This window comes from Carcharhinus amblyrhynchos, chromosome 31 (assembly GCF_965287045.1).
Source record: "Carcharhinus amblyrhynchos chromosome 31, sCarAmb.v2.hapA, whole genome shotgun sequence".
NCBI classification, from domain to species: domain Eukaryota; kingdom Metazoa; phylum Chordata; class Chondrichthyes; order Carcharhiniformes; family Carcharhinidae; genus Carcharhinus; species Carcharhinus amblyrhynchos.
In genome coordinates this window covers 23,951,492-23,966,978 of record NC_137354.1, presented here as the reverse complement: position 1 = coordinate 23,966,978, position 15,487 = coordinate 23,951,492, and the positions used below count along the sequence as shown (strand labels likewise).

Genomic DNA, 15,487 nt, shown 5'->3' with positions numbered 1-15,487 from the left:
GCAGCAGCGCTAACCCACTGTGCTACCGTGCTGGTGTTGGAGTGGGATAAACACAGTAAGAAGTCTCACAACGCCAGGTTAGAGTCCAGCCGGTTTATTTGATAGTAATCCCTCCTATCAAATAAACTGGTTGGACTCTATCCTGGTGTTGTGAGACTTCTCGCTGTAACTTTTCCTACCAGGGATGGCAATTTGAACTATTTCCACTATCAGGGACATACTGACCACAGGGGAATGTACAACTTAGGAGTAGGAGTAGGCCATTCAGTCCATCCTGCTCCCAACATTCAATAAAATCATGGCTGCTCTGATGTGACCTCAGTTCTGACCCATGACCCTTGACCCCCTTGTTGACCAAAAATCTATTGAGCTCAGCCTTGAATTTATGCAATGACCCACTGCGTTCTGAGGAAGAGAATTCCACAGATCAATGACTCCAACAGAAAGGAAACACTCTCCTCATCTCAGTTTTAAATGGGACATCCTTAATTTTTACACAGTTTCCCTCACTTCCAGCCTCTCCCATCAGGGGAAATATTCTTGCAGCATCCTTCCTGGCAACTCCCTTCGGGATACGATGGCCGGAATTCTCTGACCTCGCTCGTGGCTGGGATTTTTCAGTCCCGCTGCTCTGAGTGGAGATTTAGCTGAGGGTCAAATTCTCCATTCCCACTGGCAGCGGGAGCAGGGCGTGCGAGACCAGGGAATTCCGGCTGATGTGTTTCAATAAGACCGCTTCCCATCCTTTAAAACTCCAATAAGAGCCAACTTTGTCCAGCCTTTCTCAATCGACAAGCGTTTCGCCCAAAGAATCAATCAAATGATCCCAAAAGGGAAAATGCTGGAAAGTCTGGCAACAACTGTAAGGAGAGAAAAAAGCTGACGTTTCGAGACTAGGTGATCCCTTATCAAAGCTAAAAGGCATAGAAAGTGGGAGATATTTATACTGCAGGGGGAGGGAATGACAGATGAGTCATAGCCACAGAAACCAGGGGAAAGGCTGCTAATGGCAGCCCATAGAGAGAATAGGAGATGTGAATGGCCAAACTGCAGAGAAGCTGAAACCAGAGGGTAAACTATGACAAATGACAGATAATATGCAAAGTTGAAGGCAGAGACACTCTTTGGGAATGTTTAGCAATGTTACATTGAAATAAATATCTTTTATACCAAAAAAATTGCTAAAACTATGAAAATATATTAAAATATGTTAAAATATATTAACTATGAAAATATGTATAAATAAATATAACTATGAAAATATATAGAACTTTGAAAATATATTAAAATATGTTAAAATATATTAACTATGAAAATATGTATAAATAAATATAACTATGAAAACATATAAAGCTATGAAAATATATTAAAATACGTTAAAATATATTAACTATGAAAATATGTATAAATAAATATAACTATGAAAATATATAAAACTATGAAAATATATTAAAATATGTTAAAATATATTAACTATGAAATTATGTATAAATAAATATAAATATGAAAATATATAAAACTATGAAAATATATTAAAATATGTTAAAATATATTAACTATGAAAATATGTATAAATAAATATAACTATGAAAATACAAAAAACTATGAAAATATATTAAATATATTAAGAATCTTTGTTCTCATTCACTCACCTGCTATAATGATTGTTACAGCCTCACTGAGCTGGGACAGTAATTGCCTTGTTTTGACCAAGGTTCCGTATTGACATTGGTATTGTCCTCCTTGGTTTGGGCTGGTTGCTATGAATGTTCTAGTGTTGTTGTTTGCAGGTAGTTGAGGAAAGGGCAACATTTGGTTATTTCTGTAGAAGTAAACGTGATCACGATACTGTCTGCTCCAGAAGCAGGTAAGAGCGACCAACTCTCCTTCCAAATACACTCCAGACGGTTGGTCAATTGATATGCGTGGCTGTGTTAGTGGATCTGTAGTATTTAATCGATAATAGAACATTGGTCATTTGAGGACTGTCACCACCAGGCAATTCACCCAAAGATCCAAACCTACGACCACTTCCATCTAGAAGGACAAGGGCAGCAGATACATGGGGAACACCACCACCTGCAAGTTCTCTTCCAAGCCACGCATCTTGGCTTGGAAATATATCGCCATTCCTTCGCAGTCGCTGGGAATCCTGGAATCCCTAACCCTATAAATTAGTCCAGAGAGGATACCCGATTCTCTACACTAGTAGAGAATCCCACCCTCCCACCTCCTCTAACCTAATTATAAGTGTGGGGAAGTTTTTTTTTGTTATATTTTTTACTTTTTTTTTGCTGTTACCTGTTTCAGGGATGGCAGTTCGGGCAGTGTGCTGCATCTCCTGTGGGATGTATGTGGTGAGGGAATCCAGTAGTGTTTCAGGGGATTTTACTTGTAGGAAGTGTCTTAGATTGAAGCTTCTGGAGGAGCGTGTTAAGGAGCTGGAGGTGGTATTAGATGAGCTCCGCATAATTCGTGAGGCTGAGAGAGACATTGATAGGAGTTTTAAGGAAATAGTCACTCCTAGTAATCAGTCTTGGGTCAATGTCAAGAGGAGGGGAAAGAAGCATGTGGGAGGAGAATCCCCTGGGGCTGTTCCCCTCCAAAATAGGTTTTCGGTCCTGGAGGCTACAGTTGAGGAAGCATCAACTGGGGATGGCCAGAGGGAGCAGGACTCTGGGGGTGAGCCTATTGTAAAAGCTCAGGTGTCTAGGGGATGTAAGAGATTGGGCCTCGTGATTGGGGACTCTACAGTTAAAGGGACGGATAGGAGAGTTGGTAGTAAGGGCAGGGATTCAGGGCTGGTGTGTTGCCTACCAGGGGCTGGGGTCCGGGATGTGTCAGAGAGGATATTCAAGACTCTTAGGGGAGAGGGTGATCAACCCCAAGTTATAATTCATGTGGGGACACATGACATAGGGAGGCTAAGGGAAGGGGATATTAAGCAGAGTTTCATGGAGTTGGGATGGAAACTAAAGGCCAAGTCAAACAGAGTGGTTATCTCTGGACTCTTGCCTGTGCCACGGGATAGTTTAGAGAGGAATAGGGAGAGGGAAAGTTTGAACTTGTGGCTGAGGGGATGGTGCAGGAGGGAGGGGTTTAATTACTTGAGCAATTGGGGCTCATTCTGGGGAAGATGGGATCTCTATAAGAGTGATGGGCTACATCTGAACCAGAGGGGAACAAATATCCTGGGGGGTAAATTTGTGAAGGCTATGCGGAGTGGTTTAAACTGATTCAGAGGGGGGTGGGATCCTGGGTAGAGGGGGTGAAAGTGAGGGGGGCATAGAAGGGGATGGCATTGCACGGCATTGTGAGGGTGGGGCGGAGCGAGGTTTGAAATGTATATACTTTAACGCGAGGAGTATTCGCAATAAGGTGGATGAACTTGCAGCGTGGACCAGTACCTGGGACTTTGATGTTGTGGCCATTTCAGAGACGTGGATAGAGCAGGGTCAGGAATGGATGTTGCAGGTGCCAGGGTACAAGTGCTTTAGTCGGAGTAGAGAAGGAGGTAGAAGGGGGGGTGGAGTAGCATTATTGGTCAAGGACTATATCACAGTGTCAGAGAGGAAGTTTAATGAGGATTTGTCTGTTGAGGTAGTATGGGCAGAAATTAGAAATAGGAGAGGAGAGGTCACCCTGTTGGGAGTCTTTTATAGACCTCCAAAAAGTTCTAGAGAGGTTGAGGAAAGGATTGCAGAGACGATCCTGGTTAGGAGTGAAAGTAATAGGGTAATTGTTATGGGGGATTTTAACTTTACTAACATTGATTGGAATAGCTATAGCTCTAGCTCGTTAGAGGGGTCAGTTTTTGTTCAAAGTGTGCAGGAAGGTTTTTTAACTCAATATGTAGATAGGCCAACTAGAGGTGAGGCTATATTGGACTTGGTGCTGGGAAATGAGCCAGACCAGGTGCTAGACTTGGAAGTTGGTGTGCTTTTTGGTGATAGTGACCACAATTCGGTTACGTTCACCTTAGTGATGGAAAGGGATAGGCATGAACCTCGGGTCAGTAGTTTTAGCTGGGGGAAGGGTAACTATGAGGCCATTAGGAGAGAATTAGGAAGCATTGGTTGGACTAGGAGATTACAGGGACTAGGAACGTCTGAAATGTGGAGTTTGTTCAAGGAGCAGCTACTGTGGGTCTGTGATAGGTATGTCCCTGTCAGGCAAGGAGGAATTGGTAGGGCTAGGGAACCGTGGTGCACGAAAAAAGTTGATTTGTTGGTTAGGAAGAAGAAGGAGGCTTATGTTCGGATGAGGCTTGAGGGCTCGGGTAGTGCAGTAGAAAGCTTTAGATTGGCTAGGAGGGAGTTGAAGAGGGAGTTAAGAAGGGCTAGAAGAGGGCATGAGATGACTTTGGCTGATAGGATTAAGGAGAATCCTAAGGCGTTCTATAGGTATGTCAAGAATAGAAGGTTGGTCAGGGCAAGATTAGGGCCAGTTACAGACAGTAGGGGGAAGTTGTGTGTGGAACCGGAAGAGATTGGAGAGGCATTGAACCATTATTTCTCTTCGGTGTTCACACAGGACGATATGAATGTAGCTGAGGAGGTCACTGGGGTGAAGGGGTGTAAAATAGAAAGTATTGTAGTTGATACAGAGGATGTGTTGGATATTCTAGAAGGGTTGAAAATAGATAAGTCCCCTGGTCCTGACGGGATTTACCCTAGGATTCTATGGGAGGCAAGAGAGGTGATTGCAGAGCCACTGGCTCTGATCTTCAGGTCGTCGTTGGTCTCTGGTATAGTACCGGATGATTGGAGGACAGCGAATGTTGTCCCATTGTTTAAGAAGGGGAGCAGAGACTTCCCTGGGAATTATAGACCAGTGAGTCTTACTTCTGTAGTGGGCAAGGTTTTAGAAAGAATTATTAGGGATAGGATTTATAGTTATTTGGAGAGTAATGAATTGATTAGAGATAGTCAGCATGGTTTTGTAGCGGGAAGGTCGTGCCTTACTAACCTTATTGAGTTCTTTGAGAAGGTGACCAAAGAGGTGGATAGGGGTAAGGCAGTAGATGTGGTATATATGGATTTTAGTAAGGCGTTTGATAAGGTTCACCATGGTATGCTTCTGCAGAAAATGCAGATGTATGGGATTGGTGGTAATTTAGGTACTTGGATCAGGAATTGGTTAGCAGATAGGAGACAGAGGGTGGTGGTTGATGGTAATTATTCATCATGGAGTTCGGTTACGAGTGGTGTGCCTCAGGGATCTGTTTTGGGGCCACTGCTGTTTGTAATCTTTATTAATGATCTGGATGAGGGTATAGTTGGGTGGATTAGTAAGTTTGCTGATGACACCAAAGTCGGAGGTGTGGTAGATTGTGAGGAAGGGTGTCGAAGTTTGCAGGGTGACTTGGACAGGTTGCAGAGCTGGGCCGCGAGGTGGCGGATGGAGTTTAATGCGGAGAAGTGTGAGATAATCCATTTCGGTAGGAATAACAGATGTGTTGAGTATAGGGCTAACGGGAGGACTTTGAATAGAGTGGAGGAGCAGAGGGATCTAGGTGTATGTGTACATAGATCTCTGAAAGTTGGGAATCAAGTAGATAAGGTTGTTAAGAAGGCATACAGTGTCTTGGCGTTTATTGGTAGGGGGATTGAATTTAGGAGTCGCAGCGTCATGTTGCAACTGTACACAACTCTGGTGCGGCCGCACTTGGAGTACTGTGTGCAGTTCTGGTCCCCACATTACAGGAAGGATGTGGAGGCTTTGGAGAGGGTGCAGAGGAGGTTTACCAGGATGTTGCCTGGTATGCAGGGGAGGTCCTATGAGGAGAGACTGAGGGATTTGGGGTTGTTTTCACTGGAAAGAAGGCGGCTAAGAGGGGATCTTATAGAAACATATAAGATGATTAGAGGTTTAGATAGGGTGGATGGTGATAGCCTGTTTCCTCGGATGGAGAAATCTAGCACGAGGGGGCATGGCTTTAAATTAAGGGGGGGTAGTTATAGGACGGATGTCAGGGGCAGATTCTTTACCCAGAGGGTGGTGAGGGACTGGAATGCCCTGCCTGCTGCAGTTGTAAATGCGCCTAGTTTGGGGGCGTTTAAGAGATTGGTGGATAGGTTTATGGACGAAAAGGGAGTGGTTTAGATTAGTGGGTCAATGTTTTTTTTTTAAAAATAAGACTGGTCGGCGCAACATTGTGGGCCGAAGGGCCTGTTCCGCGCTGTAATGTTCTATGTTCTATGTTCTATGTTCTAACGGCATTGTGGATCACAGAATAGGGACCGTGGCGATTCAAGAAGGCAGCTCCCCACCACCTTCTGAAGGGTGACTAGGCCAGCAACACTATGACCCACAAATGAAAAAAGAAACGCACTATGTGTTTAAACCGGAGACTCAAAAGAGTTTCCATATGTGAAAAATTCACAGTTTTATGAGCAGAATCAAACAGAATTTTGTCAAAATATAAATCAGATGGGTCTACTACTCCCAAAATCAGGTTTCTCTCAATAATTTCTCTTTAGATTACCAAAAACAGAAAAAAAATCATTGATTTGAAATTCAATTTCCGCTACTTCCCAATGACACAAGCAAAGGTAAAGAGTAATGATCTCCTCGAAGGCATGAGGATATTTTATAGGTGTTTACCAAATCAGGCAGCGAAAGACAGTCTGACGAAAGAGAAAATGCTGGAAAATCTCAGCGGGTCTGGCAGCATCTGTAAGGAGAGAAAAGAGCTGACATTTCGATCCCCAAAACTCACAGCTTTGACAAAGGGTCACCTGGACTCAAAACATCAGCTCTTTTCTCTCCTTACAGATGCTGCCAGACCTGCTGAGATTTTCCAGCATTTTTTCTTTCGGTTTCAGATTCCAGCCTCCGCAGCGATATGCTTTTATTCTGATGATTTACAGTGGAGTGTTTGTGATACTGGAGTTCAGTATAGATTCAATTTCCTTCTTCAGAAGCCTCTGTACTCCGGGGAAAAATACAAGTCTTTCTTTCCCCAGCGTCAGTGGGCATCTCAACTCTTCCTGGCGCGTGACCTGGTTTATTTTACAGTCCAGTGCTTGAGAAGATGGATATGAGTTCGCTGCTTGAACCATTTCATAAGAAATAGGAACAGGAATAGGTCATTTAGCTCTTAGACACTGCTCCGCCATTTAAAGTTTATTTATTAGTGTCACAAGTAGGCTTATATTAACATTGCAATGAAGTTAGTGTGAAAATCCCATAGTCGCCACATTCCAGCACTGTTTGGGTACACTGAGGGAGAATTTAGCATGGCCAGTGGTACATCTTTTTCTAAACAAGATAATGGCTGATCTAGTACTTATTTCTTCAGAAGGAACTCTCCCAATGCAGATAGTGATAATATAACATAACTTGCTCCAACTTATAAATCAAAGAAAGGGTTTAATAAAGAAACTTCATTACTCCAAACTTGGGGCCTCACCCTGGGCCAATCCAAACTCCACACAATTCCAAACAGGTTCTTATTTATAGCGAGTTAGCTGATCAGCTGACTATTACATCAGTCTGTAATTGGTTTACTGGGTCAGCTGACTATTACATCAGTCTGTAATTGGTTTACTGGGTCAGCTGACTATTACATCAGTCTGTAATTGGTTTACTGGGTCAGCTGACCCGTTACAGCTTGTTACCATTGGTCACATTACATCCAATACAAAGTTGTTTTTGGTTACATTGTAACAACACTCACTTACCTGCCTTCTCTCTGTAACTATAGAATCCTGAGAAGGAGGCCTTTCAGCCCATCGAGTTTGCACCAATTCTCTGAAAGAGCACATTATGTTCCGCTTCACCCTATCCCTGTAACCCTGCGCATTTCCAATGGCTAATCCATCAAACCTACACATTAAGGGGCAAGAGAGCATGTCCAATCCACGTAACCGGCATCCGTGGACTGTGAGGAGGAAACTGGAACACCCGGTGCCAACCCACGCAGATACGGGGAGAATGTGCCAACTTCGGTCCGCCTTGTTGGCCAACAAGAGGCGTACACGCAGTGGGTCGTGCGAGGGCTGCTCTTGGATGTTGCTTCGAGAGTTGCCTAGTGCTTCATGTCGTTAGTGTACGCTTAAACTGGACCAACTGACGGGCAACACGACAGCTCAGTGACTGTTTGCTGTGCAGATACAGGGACCCGGGTCGGATCACCGACTTGGGTCGGTGACTATGGGAGTTTGCACATTCTCCCCGTGCCTGCGTGGGTTTTCTCCGGGTGCTCCGGTTTCCTCTCACACCCCAAAAACATGCTTTTTAGGCTGATTGATGTCAATAAATTGTCCCTGAATTGGATCTCCCTTAATCTGGCGCACATATAATACTCTAAATTTGCACCCCTTTATTGTGGAGTCCCTGAGATGTAGACAAAAGTCGTAGGTAGAAGGAGGATTGGAATGAGGCACTCACTGAGTGTTAAATTGGGCGGCGCGGGCTTGTGGGGCCGGAGGGCCTGTTTCCCGTGCTGTGTTGTTCTTTGTTCTTTGTTTCACACAGACAGTGACCCAAAGTAGGAATCGAACCTGGATCCCTGATGCTGTGAGGCAGCAGTGCTGACCACTGTGTCACCGTGTCACCTTTAATTCCCCAACTGATTAAAAAACCTTTCAGTCTCAGCCTTGAAAAGGTTCAAGGCCTCAGCCTCTGCAGCTTTCTGGGGTAAAGAATTCCAAAGATTCACTACTGCTTGAGAGAAGAAATTCCTCCTCCAATCCGTTTTAAACAGCAGACCCTTATTCATTGACTCCACCCTCTGGTCCTACACTCTCCCAAGAGTGGCTGGGTGTTAAAGTGATCTGACCAGTTCAAGGATTTATATATAATGCTAATTACTAAATTGCTTTTCTTTAAATATATTCTTTAAATATGAACTCGTTGTGAGAGGGTTAAAAAGGCAGTCAGCAGGGTAGTATGCTCCTCCTGTGGAATGTGGGAAATCAGTTCAAACTCCCCTGATGACTACACCTGCAGGAAGTGTGTCCAATCGCAGTTCCTGTCAGACTGCATGGATTGTTTGGAGTGGCAGTTGAACACTTTGGAACATGCAGGAGGGAGAAAGTTTCACAGGCAGGAGTTTTAGAGATGTGGTCACACACAAGGCTCAGTTGCAGAAAGAAGGCTTCACCCTCCAGACGCTTCTCCCTCGATTCCCTGGCTGCACCTGGGTCTAGAATTCTGAGAGAGACTCTGTGACACTCTCTCCCTCACTCACTCACTAACTCTCTCTCCCTCATTCACTCTCTAACTCTCTCCCTCATTCACTCACTAACTCTCTCCCTCATTCACTCTCTAACTCTCTCTCTCCCTCATTCACTCTCTAACTCTCTCTCTCCCTCATTCACTCTCTAACTCTCTCTCCCTCATTCACTCTCTAACTCTCTCTCCCTCATTCACTCTCTAACTCTCTCCCTCATTCACTCACTAACTCTCTCCCTCATTCACTCTCTAACTCTCTCTCCCTCATTCACTCTCTAACTCTCACTCCCTCATTCACTCTCTAACTCTCTCTCTCCCTCATTCACTCTCTAACTCTCTCTCTCCCTCATTCACTCTCTAACTCTCTCTCTCCCTCATTCACTCTCTAACTCTCTCTCTCCCTCAATCACTCTCTAACTCTCTCCCTCATTCACTCTCTAACTCTCTCTCTCCCTCATTCACTCACTAACTCTCTCTCTCTCCCTCATTCACTCTCTAACTCTCTCTCTCCCTTATTCACTCTCTAACTCTCTCTCTCCCTCATTCACTCTCTAACTCTCTCTCTCCCTCATTCACTCTCTAACTCTCTCTCTCCCTCATTCACTCTCTAACTCTCTCTCTCCCTCATTCACTCACTAACTCTCTCTCTCCCTCATTCACTCTCTAACTCTCTCTCTTCCTCATTCACTCACTAACTGTCTCTCCCTCATTCACTCTCTAACTCTCTCTCTCCCTCATTCACTCTCTAACTCTCTCCCTCATTCACTCTCTAACTGTCTCTCTCCCTCATTCACTCTCTAACTCTTTCTCTCCCTCATTCACTCTCTAACTCTCTCTCTCCCTCATTCACTCTCTAACTCTCTCTCCCTCATTCACTCTCTAACTCTCTCTCCCTCATTCACTCTCTAACTCTCTCCCTCATTCACTCTCTAACTCTCTCTCCCTCATTCACTCTCTAACTCTCTCCCTCATTCACTCTCTAACTGTCTCTCTCCCTCATTCACTCACTAACTCTCTCTCTCCCTCATTCACTCACTAACTCTCTCTCTCTCCCTCATTCACTCACTAACTCTCTCTCTCTCCCTCATTCACTCTCTAACTCTCTCTCTCTCCCTCATTCACTCTCTAACTGTCTCTCTCCCTCATTCACTCACTAACTCTCTTTCTCCCTCATTCACTCACTAATTCTCTCTCTCCCTCATTCACTCACTAACTCTCTCTCTCTCCCTCATTCACTCTCTAACTCTCTCTCTCCCTCATTCACTCTCTAACTCTCTCTCTCCCTCATTCACTCTCTAACTCTCTCCCTCATTCACTCACTAACTCTCTCTAACTCTCTCTCCCTCATTCACTCTCTAACTCTCTCTCCCTCATTCACTCTCTAACTCTCACTCCCTCATTCACTCTCTAACTCTCTCCCTCATTCACTCTCTAACTCTCTCTCTCCCTCATTCACTCTCTAACTCTCTCCCTCATTCACTCTCTAACTCTCTCTCTCCCTCATTCACTCTCTAACTCTCTCTCTCCCTCATTCACTCTCTAACTCTCTCTCTCCCTCATTCACTCTCTAACTCTCTCTCTCCCTCATTCACTCTCTAACTCTCTCTCTCCCTCATTCACTCACTAACTCTCTCTCTCTCCCTCATTCACTCACTAACTCTCTCTCTCTCTCTCATTCACTCTCTAACTCTCTCTCTCCCTCATTCACTCTCTAACTCTCTCTCTCCCTCATTCACTCTCTAACTCTCTCTCTCTCTCATTCACTCTCTAACTCTCTCTCTCCCTCATTCACTCTCTAACTCTCTCTCTCCCTCATTCACTCTCTAACTCTCTCTCTCCCTCATTCACTCTCTAACTCTCTCTCTCCCTCATTCACTCTCTAACTCTCTCCCTCATTCACTCACTAACTCTCTCTAACTCTCACTCCCTCATTCACTCTCTAACTCTCTCTCTCCCTCATTCACTCTCTAACTCTCTCTCTCCCTCATTCACTCTCTAACTCTCTCTCCCTCATTCACTCACTAACTCTCTCCCTCATTCACTCTCTAACTCTCACTCCCTCATTCACTCTCTAACTCTCTCTCTCCCTCATTCACTCTCTAACTCTCTCTCTCCCTCATTCACTCTCTAACTCTCTCCCTCATTCACTCACTAACTCTCTCTAACTCTCTCTCCCTCATTCACTCTCTAACTCTCTCTCCCTCATTCACTCTCTAACTCTCTCTCCCTCATTCACTCTCTAACTCTCTCTCTCCCTCATTCACTCTCTAACTCTCTCCCTCATTCACTCTCTAACTGTCTCTCTCCCTCATTCACTCTCTAACTCTTTCTCTCCCTCATTCACTCTCTAACTCTCTCTCTCCCTCATTCACTCTCTAACTCTCTCTCCCTCATTCACTCTCTAACTCTCTCTCCCTCATTCACTCTCTAACTCTCTCCCTCATTCACTCTCTAACTCTCTCTCCCTCATTCACTCTCTAACTCTCTCCCTCATTCACTCTCTAACTGTCTCTCTCCCTCATTCACTCACTAACTCTCTCTCTCCCTCATTCACTCACTAACTCTCTCTCTCTCCCTCATTCACTCACTAACTCTCTCTCTCTCCCTCATTCACTCTCTAACTCTCTCTCTCTCCCTCATTCACTCTCTAACTGTCTCTCTCCCTCATTCACTCACTAACTCTCTCTCTCCCTCATTCACTCACTAATTCTCTCTCTCCCTCATTCACTCACTAACTCTCTCTCTCTCCCTCATTCACTCTCTAACTCTCTCTCTCCCTCATTCACTCTCTAACTCTCTCTCTCCCTCATTCACTCTCTAACTCTCTCCCTCATTCACTCACTAACTCTCTCTAACTCTCTCTCCCTCATTCACTCTCTAACTCTCTCTCCCTCATTCACTCTCTAACTCTCACTCCCTCATTCACTCTCTAACTCTCTCCCTCATTCACTCTCTAACTCTCTCTCCCTCATTCACTCTCTAACTCTCTCCCTCATTCACTCTCTAACTCTCTCTCTCCCTCATTCACTCTCTAACTCTCTCTCTCCCTCATTCACTCTCTTAACTCTCTCTCTCCCTCATTCAATCTCTAACTCTCTCTCTCCCTCATTCACTCTCTAACTCTCTCTCTCCCTCATTCTCTCTCTAACTCTCTCTCTCCCTCATTCACTCTCTAACTCTTCTCTCTCCCTCATTCACTCACTAACTCTCTCTCTCTCCCTCATTCACTCACTAACTCTCTCTCTCCCTCATTCACTCTCTAACTCTCTCTCTCCCTCAATCACTCTCTAACTCTCTCCCTCATTCACTCTCTAACTCTCTCCCTCATTCACTCTCTAACTCTCTTCTCCCTCATTCACTCTCTAACTCTCTCTCTCCCTCTTCACTCTCTAACTCTCTCTCTCTCCCTCATTCACTCTCTAACTCTCTCTCTCCCTCATTCACTCTCTAACTCTCTCTCTCCCTCATTCACTCTCTAACTCTCTCTCTCCCTCATTCACTCTCTAACTCTCTCTCTCCCTCATTCACTCTCTAACTCTCTCCCTCATTCACTCACTAATCTCTCTAACTCTCACTCCCTCATTCACTCTCTAACTCTCTCTCTCCCTCATTCACTCTCTAACTCTCTCTCTCCCTCATTCACTCTCTACTCTCTCTCCCTCATTCACTCACTAACTCTCTCCCTCATTCACTCTCTAACTCTCACTCCCTCATTCACTCTCTAACTCTCTCTCTCCCTCATTCACTCTCTAACTCTCTCTCTCCCTCATTCACTCTCTAACTCTCTCCCTCATTCACTCACTAACTCTCTCTAACTCTCTCTCCCTCATTCACTCTCTAACTCTCTCTCCCTCATTCACCTCTAACTCTCTCTCCCTCATTCACTCTCTAACTCTCTCTCTCCTTCATTCACTCTCTAACTCTCTCTCTCTCCCTCATTCACTCACTAACTCTCTCTCTCTCCCTCATTCACTCTCTAACTCTCTCTCCTTCATTCACTCTCTAACTCTCTCTCTCCCTCATTCACTCTCTAACTCTCTCTCCCTCATTCACTCTCTAACTCTCTCTCCTTCATTCACTCTCTAACTCTCTCTCCTTCATTCACTCTCTAACTCTCTCTCCCTCATTCACTCTCTAACTCTCTCTCTCCCTCATTCACTCTCTAACTCTCTCTCCCTCATTCACTCTCTAACTCTCTCTCCTTCATTCACTCTCTAACTCTCTCTCTCCCTCATTCACTCTCTAACTCTCTCTCCTTCATTCACTCTCAACTCTCTCTCCTTCATTCACTCTCTAACTCTCTCTCCCTCATTCACTCTCTAACTCTCTCTCTCCCTCATTCACTCTCTAACTCTCTCTCCCTCATTCACTCTCTAACTCTCTCTCCTTCATTCACTCTCTAACTCTCTCTCTCCTCATTCACTCTCTAACTCTCTCTCCTTCATTCACTCTCTAACACTCTCTCCCTCATTCACTCTCTAACTCTCTATCTCCCTCATTCACTCTCTAACTCTCTCTCCTTCATTCACTCTCTAACTCTCTCTCCCTCATTCACTCTCTAACTCTCTCCCTCATTCACTCTCTAACTCTCTCTCCTTCATTCACTCACTAACTCTCTCTCTCTCTCATTCACTCTCTAACTCTCTCTCTCCTTCATTCACTCTCTAACTCTCTCTCTCCCTCATTCACTCTCTAACTCTCTCTCCCTCATTCACTCTCTAACTCTCTCTCCTTCATTCACTCTCTAACTCTCTCTCCCTCATTCAATCTCTAACTCTCTCTCCTTCATTCACTCTCTAACTCTCTCTCCCTCATTCACTCTCTAACTCTCTCCCTCATTCACTCTCTAACTCTCTCTCCTTCATTCACTCACTAACTCTCTCTCTCTCTCATTCACTCTCTAACTCTCTCTCTCCTTCATTCACTCTCTAACTCTCTCTCTTCCTCATTCACTCTCTAACTCTCTCTCCCTCATTCACTCTCTAACTCTCTCTCTCCCTCATTCACTCTCTAACTCTCTCTCCCTCATTCACTCTCTAACTCTCTCTCCCTCATTCACTCTCTAACTGTCTCTCTCCCTCATTCACTCTCTAACTCTCTCTCTCCCTCATTCACTCTCTAACTCTCTCTCCCTCATTCACTCTCTAACTCTCTCTCTCCCTCATTCACTCTCTAACTCTCTCTCCCTCATTCACTCTCTAACTCTCTCTCTCCCTCATTCACTCTCTAACTCTCTCCCTCATTCACTCACTAACTCTCTCTCTCCCTCATTCACTCTCTAACTCTCTCTCTCCCTCATTCACTCTCTAACTCTCTCCCTCATTCACTCTCTAACTCTCTCTCCTTCATTCACTCTCTAACTCTCTCTCCCTCATTCACTCTCTAACTCTCTCTCTCCCTCATTCACTCACTAACTCTCTCCCTCATTCACTCTCTAACTCTCTCTCTCCCTCATTCACTCTCTAACTCTCTCTCTCCCTCATTCACTCTCTAACTCTCTCTCCCTCATTCACTCTCTAACTCTCTCTCTCCCTCATTCACTCTCTAACTCTCTCCCTCATTCACTCACTAACTCTCTCCCTCATTCACTCTCTAACTCTCTCCCTCATTCACTCTCTAACTCTCTCTCCCTCATTCACTCTCTAACTCTCTCCCTCATTCACTCTCTAACTCTCTCTCCTTCATTCACTCTCTAACTCTCTCTCCCTCATTCACTCTCTAACTCTCTCTCCCTCATTCACTCTCTAACTCTCTCTCTCCCTCATTCACTCTCTAACTCTCTCTCCCTCATTCACTCTCTAACTCTCTCTCTCCCTCATTCACTCTCTAACTCTCTCTCCTTCATTCACTCTCTAATTCTCTCTCCATTATTCATTATACGGACTGAGTAAAGGCAGAAGGTGTTATTTTATTGAGGGCATCATGATCTATACAGACTTGGAGGGCTGAATGGCCTGTTCCTGTGCTGTACATTATACTCTGTGATACCCTCTCCGTCCTTCACTCTGTGGTACTCTCTCCCTCTGTGAATCTATCTCTCATTTTCTATATTATTGCATCACTTGTTCTATTCGTGGATAGAGGATTGGTTGTCTAATAGGAAGCAGAGAGTTGGTATCAATGGGTGCTATTCTGGTTGGCGGTTGGTGACTAGTGGAGTGCCGCAGGGATCGGTGCTGGGGCCTCAGCTATTTACCATTTATATAGATGATCTGGAGGAGGGGGCTGAGTGTAGGGTAACAAAATTTGCTGATGACACGAAGATGAGTGGAAAAGCGAATTGCATGGAGGGTGTGGAAAGTCTGCA

The 15,487-nt window shown here is 44.7% G+C and overlaps 1 protein-coding gene across 1 annotated transcript in view; it reads right to left on the bottom strand.

The window, feature by feature from the left end:
- The window catches only part of LOC145360408 (Fc receptor-like protein 5), a 96,161-nt gene that overhangs the window by 19,357 nt on the left and 61,317 nt on the right, over positions 1 to 15,487 (bottom strand). Inside the window, exon 7 of the mRNA XM_080215607.1 lies at positions 1,653 to 1,943. Within this exon, the coding sequence (XP_080071733.1) occupies positions 1,653 to 1,943 (291 nt within the window). The remainder of the gene's footprint in view (positions 1 to 1,652; positions 1,944 to 15,487) is intronic.